Source organism: Saprolegnia parasitica (assembly GCF_000151545.1).
Source record: "Saprolegnia parasitica CBS 223.65 unplaced genomic scaffold supercont2.25, whole genome shotgun sequence".
In the NCBI taxonomy this organism is placed as follows: domain Eukaryota; phylum Oomycota; class Saprolegniomycetes; order Saprolegniales; family Saprolegniaceae; genus Saprolegnia; species Saprolegnia parasitica.
Genome location: NW_012156419.1, coordinates 77,663 through 95,459, shown reverse-complemented (window position 1 = coordinate 95,459; position 17,797 = coordinate 77,663). Strand labels below are relative to the sequence as shown.

Below are 17,797 nucleotides of genomic sequence, written 5' to 3'. Positions count from 1 at the left end.
CTACCTGGCAGATGTTCGCAGCCGTCAGGGGCACGCTCCGGCGCCCCACGTCCAAGTTTCGCCTCAAGGACCGGCACGGCCACATCATCATAGACACGAAGGAGACAGCCAAGCATGTGACTGCTCACTTCCAGGCCCAGTTCACCAGCCTGACCAACACCACCGTACAGCCCGACACGACACCCCGACCGCTCGACCAGCCCATTACGCCCAACGAACTCCACGACGCGAGCAAGAAGCTCCGCAACAACCGCGCCTGAGGCCCAGACAACATGCCGGCTGAAGTCTTCAAGGCCGCCGCCGACCTCGTCGCCGCGCCCCTCGCAAAGCTGCTCAACGACGGTTTTACCAAAGGACAGCCGATCCAGCTCGGCGACGGGACCTGCCCAAGCCCAGCAAGCCCTAAGGCGTGTGCTCGAGCCTCCGCCCGATCGTGTTGCTTAACTGCATCCGCAAAGCCGTCTCAGTGATGGTGCTCAAGCGAATCCAGCCGAAGCTTGACAAGCACATTGGCGCGTATCAGAGCGGCCTCGCCCCGGACGCAGCACGGCCGACGTCGTTTGGTCGCACAAGTGGCGCGTCGCCCGCATCCGCCAGTACGTAGAGCAGTTCTTTATCCTAGGTATCGACTTCTCACGCGCGTTTGACATGACCGACCGCGCGAAGCTCCTCACGGTGCTTCGGGGCTTTCTCGACCTCGACGATGATGAAGTGCGTCTGGTTCGCATACTGCTCACGACCTCGACGCTCCGGCTGCGCATCGACGGCAAGTCGCACAGCCCATTTGAGACCAACATTGGCACGCCTCAAGGCGACTCGTTGTCGCCGGCGCTATGCATTGTGGATCTCGACGCCGTGCTCAAGGACCTCGCGCAGACGCTCAGCCAGGAGGGCGTCGCCCACACGGTCGCCTACGCCGACGACTCGGACTTCATCTGCCGCGACGCTACTGCCATGACCAGGATCAAAGCCGCTGCGCCATACGTCTTTGCCCGGTGGGACCTCAAGATGAATGAAGACAAGGCGGACGAAACGCAGGCATTCAGGTCGACGCAGGTTGACGCGCCGATGCACGCGACCTCTTCGGCGTGGCACACAACCAAGAAGCTTGGTAGCCTCCTCGACGACGCGGCGGATCTGCGCGCTCGGAAGCGACTGGCGACACTGGCGCTCAACAACATGTGTAAGATTTAGATGCGTCGAGGCCTCATCTCGGAAGGCAACCGTGTGCGGCTGTACAAGTGCTACGTGCTCCCGGTCCTTTTGTACAACTGCGGCACGTGGGCCCTGACTCCAACGAGTCCGGCGGACCTTGACAGCTTCCATCGCCGGCAGCTGCGTCGTCTTCTAGACATCTTTCACCCGAACACGCTCGGCGACGTCGCCATCGACAAGCGCTGCAACAGAGTCCCGCTGAGCGAGATCGTCGCCTGCCAAGTTGCAGCACTCATGCGCAGCACGTGGTCCGCTTCTTTGCCGCTCCCGAGGCGCCCCGTATTTTAGGCCGCACCAAGATCACGTTGCCGATCGTCCTGCCCCGCGACCTCTAGTCGTTGACGCCGCCTCAGTCGCTGGCGTCTCTCGATGACCTCAACAAACTACGTAGCTCTGCCGCCGATCGCAAAGCCTGGAAGGAATTTACGGAGCTTGTCGTCAAGGGCCTCACCCGCGGCCGCAAGCGCCCCCGGGCGACACAGAAGATCAAGACGAGCCCCGCGCCGCTGCCTGCTCAGCCACGGCCCGGCGAGCAAATGAATAAAATAGATTGCTAATCTCTACGTATGCGATTTATTTGTAAAACAAAGAAGACAACGCGAAACACGTATTTATATATGTATTGACACTTGATCCCCGGTTATACGCATCGCTCTATCTATCGATGTTGCTAAAAGTCGAGGTCTGAAGCTAGGAAACGCCTCTGTAGCTGTGAAGTTATGCTGCAGCTGTAGAGCGTAGAAGAGGTAGAAAACGTGGTAACCTATTTAGAAAACGTGGTAGCCCATCAACACGTCCTGGTGGTAACACGAGGTATCGAAAGCTACTTTGTACAATGTTTTTATGTTGTCGTCATGGACGCATGCCTCGTCAGTGATGCAGCTCGTCGTCGTCGTCGTCATCCGAGATATCTTCGCTGAGCCGTTCGCTTTTGGCAAGCTCAATCGCGTTCTTGATCATGCTAATAGACCGGACGCGGTCTTGGCGCGAGAGGCTAAACGAAATTATGCCGACGAGCTGCCCCTTCTTGTCGACAGCGGCACCGCCAGAGAACCCATTGTCGAGCAGCGCGGCGGACCGTAGAAGGGCTTTGGGGACCTCGACGCCCTTGTAAAGCTGCGAATCCGTGCCCGAGCAGATCGCGTGGTGCACGGTGATGGTGTTGTGGCCGCTGCTTGGGTACCCAAACATCCAGAGCTCATCACCGGGCTCGACCATGTTGGAGTTGCCAATGTTGACGGCCGGCAGCTTCAAATGGCGCCAATCGAATCCGTCGTTCAGCGGGCGCACAGTCCAGTTGAGCGCGATGCTGCGCTCCGTGACATCGCCAATGTACAGGCCGCTTGGTGGGTCCGACCACACTTCGCCCTCGATCCAGAGCAGGGCGACATCCAGTTCAGCCTCCGAGACGTGCGGTAGCGCGCGCGCGTGGTACTTCCACGCAGGTGGTTCAGAGGCCGACTCGGTTGGGGCGATAAGCACCATGAAACTTGATGGGTCTGACATAACATCGAAGCGCTCGCCGGCGAGGCAGTGGAACGCCGTGGCAACGAGCCCACGCTCATGCAAGATGATGCCCGACCCAACGTTGAGGAGCTGGCCGTCAATAGTCAAGACAGCGATACGCACCGTCGACTGCTGCACTCGACGTACAAGCGACGTCCGGTACAAGTTCATGGCCTTTTTGCGTTGCGCAAACTTGGCAGCGGGCGTCACGGGACCTTCGGATGACGGTCCAGCAGCTGTCATCTCGTCGATGTCGTCTTCGTCTTGGCCCATGTCGGCGACGAGGCAAGCGGCCATGTTGAGCAGCTTCACGCGCGGGCCCGCGGGAATACCAAGGTCGCGAAGGTAGCCCGCATTCATCATCGTGAGCGCTTCAATGTCAATCTCTTCGCGCTCAAAGACGGGACCGTACTTTTGAAGCCCTAGTGACGCCAAGAGCGACTCCATGACCTTGAACGACTTCTTCTTCGCGGCTGCTTGCTGTGCTGCGCGCTGCGACGTCCATCGGATCGCAAACTTCTGCTTCCATGGCAATGTCTCGAAACCGACGCCGTGGATGTCGCGGTGAAAAGCAGCGTCCATACTTGCGGCATCATCCGTTGGGAACGCGTTGCGGTAGAGTGGCTTCCATGTTAGGTCGAGGGACGCACGCTTGTACCACCATCGACATGTCATCGAGACGACACAGAGGTCGACGTGGTCGAGGTAGCTCAACATACGCGCGAAAACGCCACGGGGCACCCAGGCGCGAGAGTGAATGAAAGAGTTAACGGGTACCACGCTGCCAGTGAGCACGTGTGGGAAGCACGAGTCGCAGACGCGCGACTTGTGCGTTTGACCGCGCAGCGCGACGCGGTGGCGAGAGCAATTGCTGCAAAAGCTGCGCCCGCAGTGGCGACATCGATGTGCGCGCCGAAACATGGTAAACTTGTCCGTGCATTGCGTACATGCATCGCGGCTGCTCGGCCGTGTCCACTTGCCACGATCCATGAAGGGCCGCGGGCCGTCGCTGGAGCTGACGGTGCTCATGGTACGCTGGGTCGCACCGTCATCCGATGCATTTGAGGACGTCGTCGATTCCATGGAGGTTTGACGGCGCTGCGCTGGCGGGTCCATCTTGGCCGCCTTCCAGTCGAGCATGCTACACAATCACGGGGTAAGCGACGACCCCAGCTTCTGTTCCCGCACCTCTGACGACTAGCTCCGAGACGAAATTGCGAAGTAAAAACGTCGCAACGCATCCTATATAAAGACTAGCCCTCGATTGAAGAACATTGAGAAGATCCAGGCCACCTCCACCAGGTGATTTCGTGATTCGGAGACGAAGATTAGCTTGATCAATCTGATGTAGATCCGCACTGCATGGGACTGTTAATGCAAGAGTACAATAGGTAAGGTCATTAGCTAAGGTCATCGGTACTAATAGACACCAACGACCTCGTAGGAGCGTCCAAGTTCATGCGGGAATTGCAGCTGGAATTGCTCTAATCGCGTAATGGTACACGTACTTCAAATCCTTTGGACTTCGCGAACGTCGGTGGGACTGATGCCACTGACTAGCCTAAATAATTCTCCAGCGAAACGAGATCATGAAAAACCACGACTGCAATCCGAGCAAATTTGGAGTGAATCAACCCAAGAACAATCAACATAACCAAGTGAGTCAAACAACGTGGATGGAATTCGAAATTAGCCTCGCCAGCTCGGTATCGGCCTCCGTGTGCCGGTTACCAGTATAACGGAGCTGTGGCAATGCGTGGTTCGTCGTCCTACCGGACTTGGATTGCGTGACCATCGTACACGGGGTACCTTCACACAGCCAGCCAGTGTTCTCGAAAGTACGCATCATCTCCTAGTATTCCTGCAAGTGCGTACTCAAGCACCATACTAAGATAAGCTTACTGCTTAAAAACGAGTTCTTCTATTGTACGCGTACTTAATAGACATCGGCGCATGTATATATATTGCCGACTTTTTAATCGTAAAATACTTATTATATTAATAAAACCAAACTCTATTGGTATATGTCGTGGCATTGATATATATTTCCAAAAATATTGGTAGGCAGCATATAATGCGCAACATACTTAGTTTCCAATAAACGTTTCAATTCTTCTCGGCTTTATATTTTTGTGTGTCCGATCTTTTCCAGCGCACGCTCCGCGTAATTCCGCGTGCGTCTATGAACCATTCAATCCCAGCATGGGCAACCCACAGGTCGTCACTTTTCAACGTTCCGCACACAAGTCATGGGTCGCCGTCCTGCCAAGTGCTACCGCTTCCAGAACAAGAAGCCGTTTATCAAGTCGCGCTACTGCCGTGGTGTGCCCGACCCGAAGATCCGCATCTACGATGTCGGTAACAAGAAGGCGTCCGTCGACACCTTCCCGTTCGTGTGCCACTTGGTGTCGGACGAGAAGGAACAGCTCTCGTCAGAGGCGCTTGAAGCTGCCCGCATTTCCGCCAACCGTTACTTGACCAAGTTCTGCGGCAAGGACAACTTCCACATGCGCATCCGCTGTCACCCGTTCCAGGTCCTCCGTATCAACAAGATGCTTTCGTGCGCCGGTGCCGATCGTCTCCAGACCGGTATGCGTCACGCGTACGGCAAGCCCACGGGTGTTGCCGCTCGCGTCGCCATTGGCCAGCCCATTATCTCGGTGCGCTCGAAGGACTCGTTCGGTCCCGCCGTCATCGAGGCCCTTCGTCGTGCCAAGTTCAAGTTCCCTGGTCGCCAGAAGGTCCTCGGCTCGAAGAAGTGGGGCTTCACCAAGTACGAGCGTGACGTTTACGCCAAGATGCGCCAGGATGGCACGCTCGCTGTCGATGGCAACCACGAGATCTACCGCCCGTCGCACGGTCGCCTTTAAACACCGCGTAGATAATACTCTAATTTTAATTCTTTGGCTTGTGTGAAGACTCGTTCTTTCCGGGACTTCCACTCAACAGGGTTTGCGTTCAATTCTTCTTCACGCGATGTATTACCGAAGAGAACAATAAGGTTTTCTTGTCCATGTGCAAGTTACTTGGTCGACCGGGCTACTCGTGACTTCTCGTGAGCCAGACCCATGTTGTTTAGCCCCACTTGGGAGCGACCAGCGGCCGACCTGGTGTTGTAGCACCGTAATGTACACAGGGGTGGGTGGCTACTCCAAGTTGCGGGCCAACGGGAGGTCGTGTGGTGCAGCGCACCAGCGATGACTTGTCTTTGGTGTCCTTGAAGACAATATTAGTCAGTTATTTGTACATAATAGCGTAAAGCATTTTCCCTGTTACCATCACCGTGTCCAAGTCTCCTATCTCAAGACTTATGCTCCACACGGCTGTCTACCACAGTCCTTGGCTTGACGACCGACACTAATTTTCGGGTGGTCTGATGTCGCCACGAGTGAATCGTGTCGCCGCAGCATGCATCCAATGTAGAGTGATCTGGCGTAGCCTTTTGCAATCGACGGTTGTCGATTCATTTGGTCACCCCGGTGTGATGCGCCGTGAAGCTGTCGGTGCGGGTTCTGTAATAGCGTCCACGGTGCAAACACAAACAGCAGCGAGGGGAGTGCAACAGTTCCGAGCGAAATTTGTAGTTGGGCATGCCACGTCAGGTGGTGTGGAACACAGTCCCACGACAACAGTTGTTGATAGAGCGCAGTGTTGACCTAGGACGATTCTACCTGGTTGACAAGGCCGGTTGAATTGGTCTCGACACTCCTACAGACAACCAGAGTGGTTCGAACCGCTGCGACCAGCCATATCACGAAGCGTCGATGGCCACGGACACAGACTGCAGCCGCTACATTCATCCAATGTAGAAAGAGTGAGCAGCCGTTTGGCATCGACGCTTCAGGTTTAACACGTTCATTTCACAAAAACGCGCATTTGAACCCTTGGTGTGGGTTCAACATCGAAATCATCGATCCCCGCGCTAGGAACGACAGTCTTGTTGACAACCTTGCTTGAGCAATCAATGATGCGACAATATTTCGCACGACATGTTGCATGCACGATTTTGAGTTGGTTCCGAGGCTTGCACAGGCAGCTCGAGTGGCTCCGCTCTAGCTCGTGGGATGGTAGAACCATGTCACGAAGCAGGATCGCCACGAATAGAGAATACAGCAACTACATCATGCATGCCGTGCAGAGTGATCTGGACATGGCAAGTGTGCCCACGGTTCATGATTTATTGTGCATATCGCTACGACACGCCGTGTAGCCGTCAGTGCGGGTTCCGAGCCAAAATTGTACATGCACGACAGCTTTCGTGCTCTTGAAGAGAGTTACGCTCGAGCAATCGTTCGTAGAACACGATGTGGACCAAGGTGGATTTTACCGTACTTCATTTGATGAAGGTTGGATGCTCTCGATGGTTGACACTGGTTGAGGCGCTTTGTTTTGGCGATTTGGTAGACAACATTACTTGTTTTAATGCCGTACGTATACGCGACCTAGCTGTGGCACCGCTCGAGGGAGAGAAACTCGATGTATCTACATAACTCGGCAAGCGCAAGCCTCAAGAAATAAGTGCGTCGGCCAGATATCCCTATAGGTTCCCTGTGGCCATGCCAATCGATTGCCGTGGCTAAACAATTGACGGTGGTGTATGGCATGACTCTCGATGAAAGTTCAGATATTTTGACCAGATTGAGATCCGATTCGGCAAAATCGAACGAATCAGCATCGAGAATATCTTTGTACAACCGGCTACCGTTACGTTGTATCCGGAAGATCTCCGGCGGTTCATAAGGCGGTTCGCATTCTTGCATCTCTTGGGGCGACGGTAACAGCATGGCAGACTTGACGCAGCCAGACAGCGAGTGGGTCTTTGACTTCATCATGAACCTTTTCCAGTCGCCGGCGTGGGAGGTACCGATCATGAGTTTTATCGACGAGAACTGTGCGAGCTTCGACACGGACGACGAAAACAAGTTCATTTACACCGACTTGCACCAGCAGTTCCGTGACGTCGGTATGCTATCGACGTCGCTCTCAAGCAAGGGCTTATCTACCCTGTGTATGACTAGTCGATGGCGTACTCACAGCAAACCTCGCGGAGATCGGTATTTCGTCCGCCGAATTCGCCGACATCTGTGTTCAGTGCCGCAACTCGACGGAGATCAGCATGGCTGTCGTCAACCAAATACTGGCAATCGACGACTTTCTCACGTTCAAAAGCTCATGGTGCGTTGTATCTGCCATGTATTGCTATACAGTATAACAAAGATGCCAGGTGAAGCGCAACCTGGAGCTTGAGCTCGAGGTCATTACGGCCGTGCGCGACCAGAAAGAAAAGCCGCTGATGAGGCCCGCGCGACACTCGAAGCCGAGACGAAAGAGGCCGAGTGCAAGACCATGCAAGACGATGACATGGACGTCAACGACTACGTCGAAGACTACTGGATGGAGATGGACCTGCTCTACAAGCAAGAAGAGATGGAGCAAGCGGAACTAGAGGCTGCAATCGCGCTTTCGATCGCTGTCGAAGAGGAACGGTACTGTTAAGTCCTTCGTGTCAGAGACAGCTGGGAGCGCGTTTTATGTATCTAGGTTTCGGCTGGCGTCAATTCAAGCAAAAGCGGCCGAGGACAAGGCCAAGCACAAGACAGGCCTTGTCGACATGGAGGTGGCGGAACAAGCGATTCTGCGCGGAAAGGAGCAGGCCGAGGAGGTCTTTCGTCGCAACAAAAAGGTGCTTGCGGAAAAAAAGGAAAAGCACAAAGAGTTCCAAGAGCAGGTCCGTGATCCCCACGGGGCAATCTGTTGAAATGTCTTCTAGGCCGAAATCTCGGATTTTGAAATTCGAAAGCGAGCTGAGTACTTGAAGGCGCAGCGCGACAAAATTCTTGAAAAGAAGAAGAAGGAGCGCGAGGCCAAGCTTCAGGACTACCAAAAAGAGATGAAGGTCACCTCACCCGAGCCGGTAGACTGGTTACTTTGCCTACAAATGTCGACATTGGTGTGTTTTAGCCCGCCACACTGGTGGAGCGTATGCAAGATGCACCAATTGACACTGGTGAGTCGAACGCTGAGGAGCGCCGGAAGGCACTTCGTATTGCACTCGCCCGACGCATGAAACAGGTGCCGCGAGGTATCGTGGATGATGCTTACGCCTGATCTGTTGTAGGATCTGATGGATGCCTCCGACGATAAAGTTGCCAACCAAAAGATCCAAGTAAAAATGCACAAGCATTTACCGTCAAGTTAGAAGGAGTCGCTAATTCTCGCATAGATGACAGACCTTGATGACAAGCTCAAGCGCGTTGAAGAAATGCGCAAGGTCAACCAAAAGAAAGAAGACGAGACCATGGTGGAGCTTTCCAAGGTTTGTCGTTGTTCTGTGCAGAGAGGAACAACTTCAATTTTGTCTGTGAAATAGCACCAAATGCGAAAACAGAAGCAGAGGGGATAATGCCAGTCCATTGGTGTACAGCACGAACTTATACATCTAACAGAAACAATACATGTAAGTTCTACCACGACTGCATCAAGTTTTTCGCATAGATTAGTTGCTTGTTGTGACGTAACTAATTGCGTGCATCGTATCACGTATATATATATATATATATATATATATGAACGTGTTCCGCGTTATCTTCCTTACACACGCTCGCATAGTTCGCATACGTAGTGCTACGCCTGAATGCGTGCGAGTTGGCACCAGCACTTGGTCGTTGGGAGTGAGCTTCGCACGGAGAGATCCATCCCGTGGTGGACCCCACTCGCCGAGGGATTAGCTCGCGCGAGGTCGTACGCAGGCTCCTGCACCCGACAGAGGAGTGCAAGCCGTCGGGTGTGTTTCAGACGAAACCGTCGGAGCCCACATCCGAATAAATCCGGATACCGACGGAGCACATAGAACTGACACCACACGCGGCGACGCCGGACGACTGCGGCGGCGGAGGGCCGGGAGGCAACGGGACTTCGTGGAGGCAGGGCGACCGCGCCCGCGGTGCGAAAGCACGGGAGGGCAAGCGACGTCTCATCTCCTTGACGGCTGCCGGGGACTCGACGGGCCTTGAATCGTCGAGGGGCATTGGGTGCTGAGCGCACGAAGAGCGGCGCCATCGGCGCGACCACCGACCGCTGTCAGCGACCAGCTCTTACACAGCAAAGGACGTAAGACACAGAGCACACAGCGCGCCGTGGCCCTGCGGGCGACGCGGCAAGCCGCGCCGCCTAAGGCACCAGGTGCCCTTGGAATGGCGTCACCCAAATCTGGCCAAAAACATCGTATCACGTGTCTCATAAAAACGAATACGCTTGTAGTCTATCTTCCACTGCAGCGAGCATTATGACAACAAAGAGTTTAGTGAAACTTTGTGAACGAGACATACCGGGAAATTGGGAATGGTGGATCGGCTACGTGTCGTGTGGACTTTCGTTTACATGCGTGGTGAGAGGTATCAAGATCATCTCGCCAGCTTGCGCGCAGTAAGAATCGTAGCCTCGATGCATCGGTAGCGCAAGGCGTGCACCACTAGCCAAGTCGCATTGCACCCGTTGAGGGTGCGCAGCAGTATGATCGTGGCGTTGACGTCAAGCGCGAACCGGTGGGGTGGAAAGCTAGCCATGCTGCTGCAGTTGAGGAGTTATACTGGGTAGTTGATGGCAGCTGCTTATTGTAGCCGATTGGCGTCCTCGTGAGAGAACACTAGCGTGAGCCTCTGGCTCTACTCTCATCTTGCTTTTGGCTTTGTCTCGTAGAGGGTGAGGAGTGTCTCCAAAACCGTCCTTGGCATGATGCATCATTGGCTATTTATCGCTCTTACATGTACGGATTAGCAGCCTCAGGGCAGTAGCTATATCATAAATGCTTCACGACTAAAGATTTGATGCGCTCAGCATATTCGCAGAGCTAAGCGTTGGCCACGAACTGCAATCCCTTCCGATGGTCAGTGGAGTGACAACCGAGGTGCTTTGCTCTCGCAGCAGCAGATAGCGTGTCCACTGGGTGGGATGCTTCCGATTGGTATCCAGTACCACACCCGAGTCACCATTGCCGAAACACCAGCGGGATCTCGGCTTGGGAGAGCGATACCACCTGGCTCGAACGCGCGCTGCAACCACATAGCACGCGCTTCAGCGGACTTTGGTCCGTTCAATTCGTACCATTTAAACATCTGGAACAGAGGCCATGGCATCTTCTTCACTACAGAGAGAGGCCTTGTTGATAGCACCGCACAGGGGCTACATTGTAATAATGACGAAGCATCGGGTCATAGTCGTCTGTAGCACAGCGGACCTATTCAAATAAAGTTGCTGTCGAGGAGGTTAGTAAAGCCAACAACCTTTACCGACGCATATATTAAGCAAGCCTCCGACACCAAATACTATATCCAATATTCAGCGAATTACACAAAGCTATAGCATCCATACAGGAGATCTAAGTGACTTGCTACGCTTCGTCAAATTGTGGTTCGACTACTCTTGTCAGGCGGTTTATAACCGGGATTACCACTACGGGTTTTTTTCCTATTTGGTCCATCGTTAAGCAACTTTACCGACCAGCTGCGGTAGTGAGCCAGATCCACTTGGATGCGAATGTGGGCCAACCTGAAGCTGCAACACCCGAAGGTACATCATTTGAGCTCGCGGGCTAATAGAATTCCTGGGCTTGGTGACCGACGCTCAATGTCAGGTGGTCTGATGTTGATGACGTTTTTTAATGCTCGTGGACTGGAACTGGTTGAAATGTTTTGTTTTGGTGTCTTGGTCGGTCGTACTTTTAGTGAGAAAAGTGTATTTTTCTTGTCGCTTGGCATGTTAACTTGTTTTTGCTGTTGGGCAGAGGCGGATGATACGGACCTTGATGCTAAGGTTTGATTGCTGATGGTTGTGGCGGCGGCTGGCTGATTTGTTTCCTGTGCTATTTTATCTCTGCTCTTATTTGTTCGTGTTCGATCTGATGCTGGTTGTGTTCTTTCATAACTGTTTTTTGTTGGTAGTAGGCTAGAGCACGTCGTCATCTTCGTCAGATACGTTATCTTAATCGACGTGTGGCGATGAGAGTAACTATATCACTTAGCTTCGCCTCGTTTAATTGCGCGGCTCAAAGCTGGCAGAGGCGTCGACTAACGTAGCCTTCTTCTGCCACCGCAACTTGTCGCTTAATTTTGCTTGACAGACACAAAATCGTAGTCGACTACTCGTCACTAATACTTGCTGCTTGCATCAAACCGTTAGGCAAACCGTAAGGTCGCTTCGTTTCGCATACCGCTCTGTAAAGTATTTAAAAGAGATTGACTGTTCCAAATTGCGCCCGAAAACATATAAATACCAAACAGAGCCACAGAGGCAACATTTAACAAGGTTTTAGAATATATATTATGAATTTTAGCCGGTTTGGCTTTTATCTGCTGACGAATACTACACAAGGAACGCGAACCACGCAGCAATACAGAACCAGTAAACGGAACACCAATGTCTCGGGATCACAGCGGACGTCGGCAGCTGCTTAACAAGCGGCAAATTCTGAAATGAACTACCGAAGCCTCACGAGAGTTAAATAGCATGCTTTTTGTTCGTTTTCACTTTGCCGCTAATAGGTGGCTTTTAAAATGGAATCGGAGCTTCCTAACGGCGTTGCCGGATCAACATTTTGAAGCCAGCGATGCCCTCTATTGGTTCCACGGCGACGACGCCGACGTCATTATCGACAAGGCCGTCGCGCTCACGATCAATGTTGCAACCCTTAGCGAGAGTCAGTAAGGTGGTTTATGGTTGTTGTTGGATTAGGTCAGTTCTTAATGAGCAGAGCTTGCTGGAAGAAATTGTCTCAACTAAGTCTGTTGTTGAAGCGGCTGGTTTCGTCAACATGTGTTCTGAGTGACACTTGCGGAGGTGGCCTGGACCCACATGATTCGGCACTGTTCGGTCGGATACATCGCTCGACGCAGAGAGGAGGGTGGCTGAGAACGGAAAAAAATGCGCGCGCGTAGCCGGGCTGGCGACCTTCGGGATGCGAGGCAGAAACTTTACCAACTGATCTGGGGCGCCCTCGAAAGGTGGTTTATGGTTGTGAGAGAAAGGAAGGTTCATGCTACCGGCAAGGGTCATACCACTGGGCGCAGCGACGCTATTTGTGCAGATCTGTTGCCTAAAACGCTGAGTGCTATTAAGAGAGCTTCCTGCTATATTTGAGATTTCTGTTTTGCAGGCATGGCTTTTCATGACTGAATATGGAACATCGAGGTACAGTCTGATGGCACAGTCCGTTGGCGCCTTCATGCCTTTAATTTTTCATTGGTTCATCGCATGACCTCAACCGATCCGTTCTTGCTGGCCACCATTATGAAGATTAACCCCGATAAGGACGGCCGGCGAATTTTTTTATTTATTATGTATAAAAACGACCGTTCCGAGGGTCTGTTTCTAAATATTGCTTGAGTTAGGTGTAAAAACAATGGGAATGATCTTAGCTTAGTCAGTTAGTCAAATATCTACCAATCAGGTCAGAACAATTTATATGTATCCGGAAACCGACTAACCAATAGGAGGGGCGACGCCAAGGGTGTGAGGGGCTAGTGTTAAGTCTATACTGCCGCAATACCTCATGGCGACGGCTTCAATTATGCGCGGTGTGGATATACCTGATAACAGCGCTCGTACAAACAACGATTTAGTGCCGCGCCTATATCTACAGCATGTTGTTTCGGATCAAGTTTGGCACATAGTCTAGTATAATATGCGAAGAGAGAATCATAGCGCGACAGAGTTGTACACTGCGAGCGCCTACTTGCTTCGCACTGCTATGTTTCTACCCCTGCTTTATCGCTTCTGTGGTATACTATTCTGTTGTACACTTCGTGCCCGTATTTGCTTCGCACTGCTATGTTCCACCCCTGCTTTATTGCGGGATACGTTATCGCTTCTGTGGTATACTGTTCTGAAGAAGTCCAATGATTCCTATATCAAATTGGTCTTACATGACGTTGGCCATCTCAGTTGTCACTGTTCCTATATGGTTAGTTACATAACCAGGATAACGGATCGCAGGCCGTACAGAAAGAGGGTCACAACTTAGAGCTAAGTGCTTAACACAAAGCAAATACGGGTGCAGCGATTACGCTGAAGCACGGTGCATAAGCCAAGCCACTGGCCAGACAGATGTAGCTAGTCTCCAGGTTGCTCACGTACACCATCAATTGCCAAGTTGTTCGGCGAATGGAGGAAGCCTGCAGTACAGCGCAAAGCGTCTGTCGCGAAGCGGCAAAAAGTGCGAGGCAGGTACGCGCACGCAGCGTGCAACGGTATGCCATATGCCACGTCAGGATCGTGACATCTCCCGTTGCGCTTTTAATCTCTGTTCGCATCTCACACTAGCCCACACGCCATGTGGGACGAGTTTGCACAATGCTTTGTGAGGACTATGTTATGGCACTGCTGTCTACAGCGACCTTCATCCCAGTAACCTGTGTGCCATGCGACATCCACAAGCTCTTCAGCTTACCAGGCCAGAACCTAATGCTCAGTGCGTTTTCTACACTGCCCTAGCTTGATGCGTATTGTGAGGACAATGAAGCGGTCGGTGGCGGCGCTACTCGCGCGATCGGCCTTAATGCCTCTCGACGATTCTAGGCCCGTCGAGTCCCCAGCGGCGTTTATGGAGATGAGACGTCGCTTGCTCTCCTGTGCTTTCACCCCGCGGGCGCGGCCGCCCTGCCTCCACATAGTCCCGTCGCCTCCCGGCCCTCAGTGCCGCCACCAATTGTCCGGCCTCGCCGCGTGCGGCATCGGTTCTATGCGCTCGGTCGGTATCCGAATTTATTCGGATGCTGGCTCGGATGGTTCCGTTTGGAACACACCTGACGGCTTGCAAGTTCTGGTGCCAACTCCCACGCATCCAGGCGTAGCACTACGTATGCGAAGTCTCTGTAATAAAGATAACGCAGAACACGTTGATATATTTATAATTAGCGGAAGATGTGTTCTTACTGCTTTCCAACTCTAGCTGAGACACCCCTAAGCCTCTACGAAACAAACCCGGGAAGAATTCGGCCGTAGGGCCACGGGGATGACGCTAGTGGAAGATATATTATCGAAGTGATTCATTGGTGACATTTTGTCGCCAAAATTGTGTTCCTAAGAATCCGGACCATTTTGGCCTTGCCTCGTAATACGTATAGCATTTTCGTAGGTTGCCGCATGTAGCAGTCACAACTCTGATAGGTATCATGATTTTGTACGCCGACGAGTAGGAAAAGTAGATATTGTCATGGGATAGTCCTCTCATTATTTTGCTATTCTTTTACAATGTATTGAGCAATGGAACTCGCACTTCTCAAATCAAACGTTTAGATTACAAGGAGTAGTCTTCGGCGCTGGAAGCAAAGGCGTGTGCCAAAATCTGTAGCAACAAACAACGCAGCTCCTGCCTGCAACTACAACGTCATACATATATGTAGCAAGTACGAACTTACTCTTGAACGACTACCTCACCCTAATAGAACGAGTGATGCCGTAGCGATAGAGGGCTCACCCTAGTACGGAGACATGCTAACTGCTTCGTCTAGCCTACATCTCGGTTGTTATGCTGCCTCTGAGGGGTTAAAGCGTCTTCAGCGGACAAGCCACCCAGCCTGCGAACGCAGGGCACCTCCGTTTGCGCAGACCGCTAGAAGAAAACACGGTTGCAGGTGAATCGAAGCCACCCCCACCTCACTGCTCTCATTGCTGCTACGCACCGGCTAGCATTCCTGGAAACGTCTCTTTGTGTTCTTTCCGACCAAGCCCATGTTGCAGGTAGTGTGCGAGTGCGACTGGAATTCCGGCAGCTTGCCGCTCACCACGAAAATCGTTCACCGTATCAGCGCATGATACTTACTACATGCGGAGCATGCTATTGATTCATCCGTGTGTTCGCTGTTATTTAGCTCAAACCAATGAATGTGTTTGTTGTTCGCAATACATCTTCGCTAGGACAGTGTTGTATGACAAATTGCACAATGGTTGCTCAAGGCAACGCGTAGCTCAGGGACTGTAAACCGATTTCCAATTCGCATCAACTCTATGTAGCGATGGAAGCACCCTTGTTCGTGATGCATATGAGTTGTACCTGATTGGCTGAGGCTTCTCTAAAGTAGCAGCGCCTCGCGGCCAATGATGTATCTCAAGCTTCTCCGCAACACGATTTATGAAACATTCCCGAAACATCTTGCCGAACAGGAGTGTGGTGAACAGGAGTGTGGTCGTAGAACCACAGGGCTCAACCTAATCACTAATGAAAGGCGCATCAGACCTTGCAATCCATCGGTTCGGCCGACGGCGCAGCGATGCGTACGTAATTATATCTTGTGCGCATCGCTGCGCCGTCAAGATCATCCAAACTGCTTATGCTCGGGTGACGTGGTGTCGAGTGAACTTGGCCGGTGCCGGATCGAGGCCTGCAAGTAAGAAAAATGATGTTGTGAAGCACGTGCGGTTGGCATCACCGCATGTTGTATGAAACTTGGCGCCATTGCGCCGCATATAGATGAGATGGACCGTGGCGGCAACGGCCAAGGCCAACAACTGGTGCTGCTCGTCGCGTCGCGCTGCATGCTATGCGTGAACGAGAAACTGGCAGAAATCAGTGACGCGAGGCCACTGAACAGCCGCGACTATGCGCCTTGCCTTGTCGTACCACTTTCAGATGGGGTAAACGCATGGGGTAAACGTGCGAACACGTAAAGAATGCGTGCACCTTCGTCTCCACGGCGCCACAGCCATAACATCACAAAACGGGGTCGGGCTCTTGGTGCTGGATGTAGTGCATGCGCGAGTTGACTGGAAGGATCCGCATCACGAGGCGGAAGCAGACGTCGGCGTGCACTGGCGCCGCGACGTACATCAAGCGACGCATGTGCGCAAGATACGTCTTGACGTCGTCGTCGGTCCGGCGCGTTGCCAACAGCAACGGATGCGGACGGATTGGCGCGGGTGTGTGTATGGCCAAGTCGCCGAGGTCGCGTCGGGGCAGTTCTCGAAGGGCGTCACGACGTCCTTGATGGTCTTCCTGAACGGATGCAAAGTTGTCACCGGGCGTCCGGCGGTACGTCAGTGCCAATGATGTGCAGCCAGCGCACCTTGTCGTAAACGGCACACAGGTGCTTCTAGGCGGCCGCAGTGTCTCGAGCCACGGAGATGACGATCCAGTCTGCTCGGTTTAGGCGCAGGCGCGTCGCGGGGTTGTCGGGGCGCACGCGTGCCGCGAATTCTTCCCATGTGAATCAGTGACCGCTCGGTGTCGTAAAGTCGCAGAGCGCCCGGAACCCGTTGTCGGCCCCGTGCAAGCACCATAGCCAGCCCAGGGTATGCTTGACGAGCTTGGTAGTGCAACGGACTTTGTCTAATGGCCATTGGCTCATACGTCGTGAGCCAGACGGGCATGTTGGTGACCCTGTCGTGCGTAGGTGGCGCCGCGACGCGTTTGGTCCACTCGCAATTACTGGTACGGCTCTCTCGGGTCGCGCTTGCATCCCAGCACGTAGCTCGTGAGCGTCTGCTCCCACGCCGTGATGGTCTGGGGTGGAATCACGACCGCTGCCATAACGTGCCACAGGAGCGAAACCATGACCGAGGACGCAAAGAAAAGTCGTCATTTCGCGTCCGCGCCTAATGGCTCCAGTGCTGGAAGCTCGCGTAGTAACGGTCAGAGATGAGCTGCAAATGGTACGCTGAGTCGATGCGGTTTCCCACGTACTAGTATACGCCGAGAAAGCGCACGGGCGTGACACCTGGGGCGATGTTGAGGATAGGCGTTGCAGCCGGAGCATCAACCACGGCGGGCAGCGCCTCTGCAGCGGCGACTGGCTCGGCTTCGGGCGACATGCGTCTCGGCTCGTGGCCAACAGCGGCCACTAGCTCTGCTGCTTCCAGTTCAGGTGCAACGCCTAGGCGTCATTATCCTCTGCCTCGACGGCTTCTTCTTCGTCTGTCCCGGCGTTGGACGCGGGGTCTGAGTCGTTGTCGGGATCAAGAGCGGCGTCCGGGTCGACCACTGCAGCGTCAGCCGGTGCACGTGCGTCTGCCCCATCGGCACCGGGCGCAGGTGCAGATTGAGCGGCAGCCACGTCGGCTGCAGGTGCAGGTGCAGACTTGAGCA

General features: G+C 53.4%; 3 protein-coding genes across 3 annotated transcripts; 2 read left to right on the top strand and 1 right to left on the bottom strand.

Annotated features, from left to right (window-relative positions):
- Nucleotides 1-1,962: 1,962 nt before the first annotated feature.
- SPRG_20206 (hypothetical protein) lies at nucleotides 1,963-3,929 on the bottom strand. Its single transcript, XM_012345806.1, has 2 exons — nucleotides 3,910-3,929; nucleotides 1,963-3,862 (listed from the first exon to the last, which is right to left on the bottom strand). Exon 2 carries the CDS (start codon nucleotides 3,859-3,861, stop codon nucleotides 2,086-2,088), a length of 1,776 nt encoding a protein of 591 aa, XP_012201196.1. The 5' UTR covers nucleotide 3,862; nucleotides 3,910-3,929; the 3' UTR covers nucleotides 1,963-2,085.
- A 1,041-nt stretch (nucleotides 3,930-4,970) lies between these two features.
- Nucleotides 4,971-5,671, top strand: SPRG_06762 (60S ribosomal protein L10; the record flags this gene model as incomplete). Its single annotated transcript, XM_012345768.1, has 1 exon — nucleotides 4,971-5,671. One exon carries the CDS (start codon nucleotides 4,971-4,973, stop codon nucleotides 5,589-5,591), a length of 621 nt encoding a protein of 206 aa, XP_012201158.1. The 3' UTR covers nucleotides 5,592-5,671.
- A 1,832-nt stretch (nucleotides 5,672-7,503) lies between these two features.
- Nucleotides 7,504-9,216, top strand: SPRG_20205 (hypothetical protein; the record flags this gene model as incomplete). Its single annotated transcript, XM_012345805.1, has 10 exons — nucleotides 7,504-7,684; nucleotides 7,740-7,900; nucleotides 7,946-7,987; nucleotides 8,053-8,207; nucleotides 8,263-8,449; nucleotides 8,492-8,635; nucleotides 8,683-8,793; nucleotides 8,840-8,887; nucleotides 8,945-9,037; nucleotides 9,184-9,216. The coding sequence occupies 10 exons, from the start codon at nucleotides 7,504-7,506 to the stop codon at nucleotides 9,214-9,216; spliced, it is 1,155 nt and encodes a 384-aa protein (XP_012201195.1).
- Between the last annotated feature and the right edge of the window lie 8,581 nt (nucleotides 9,217-17,797).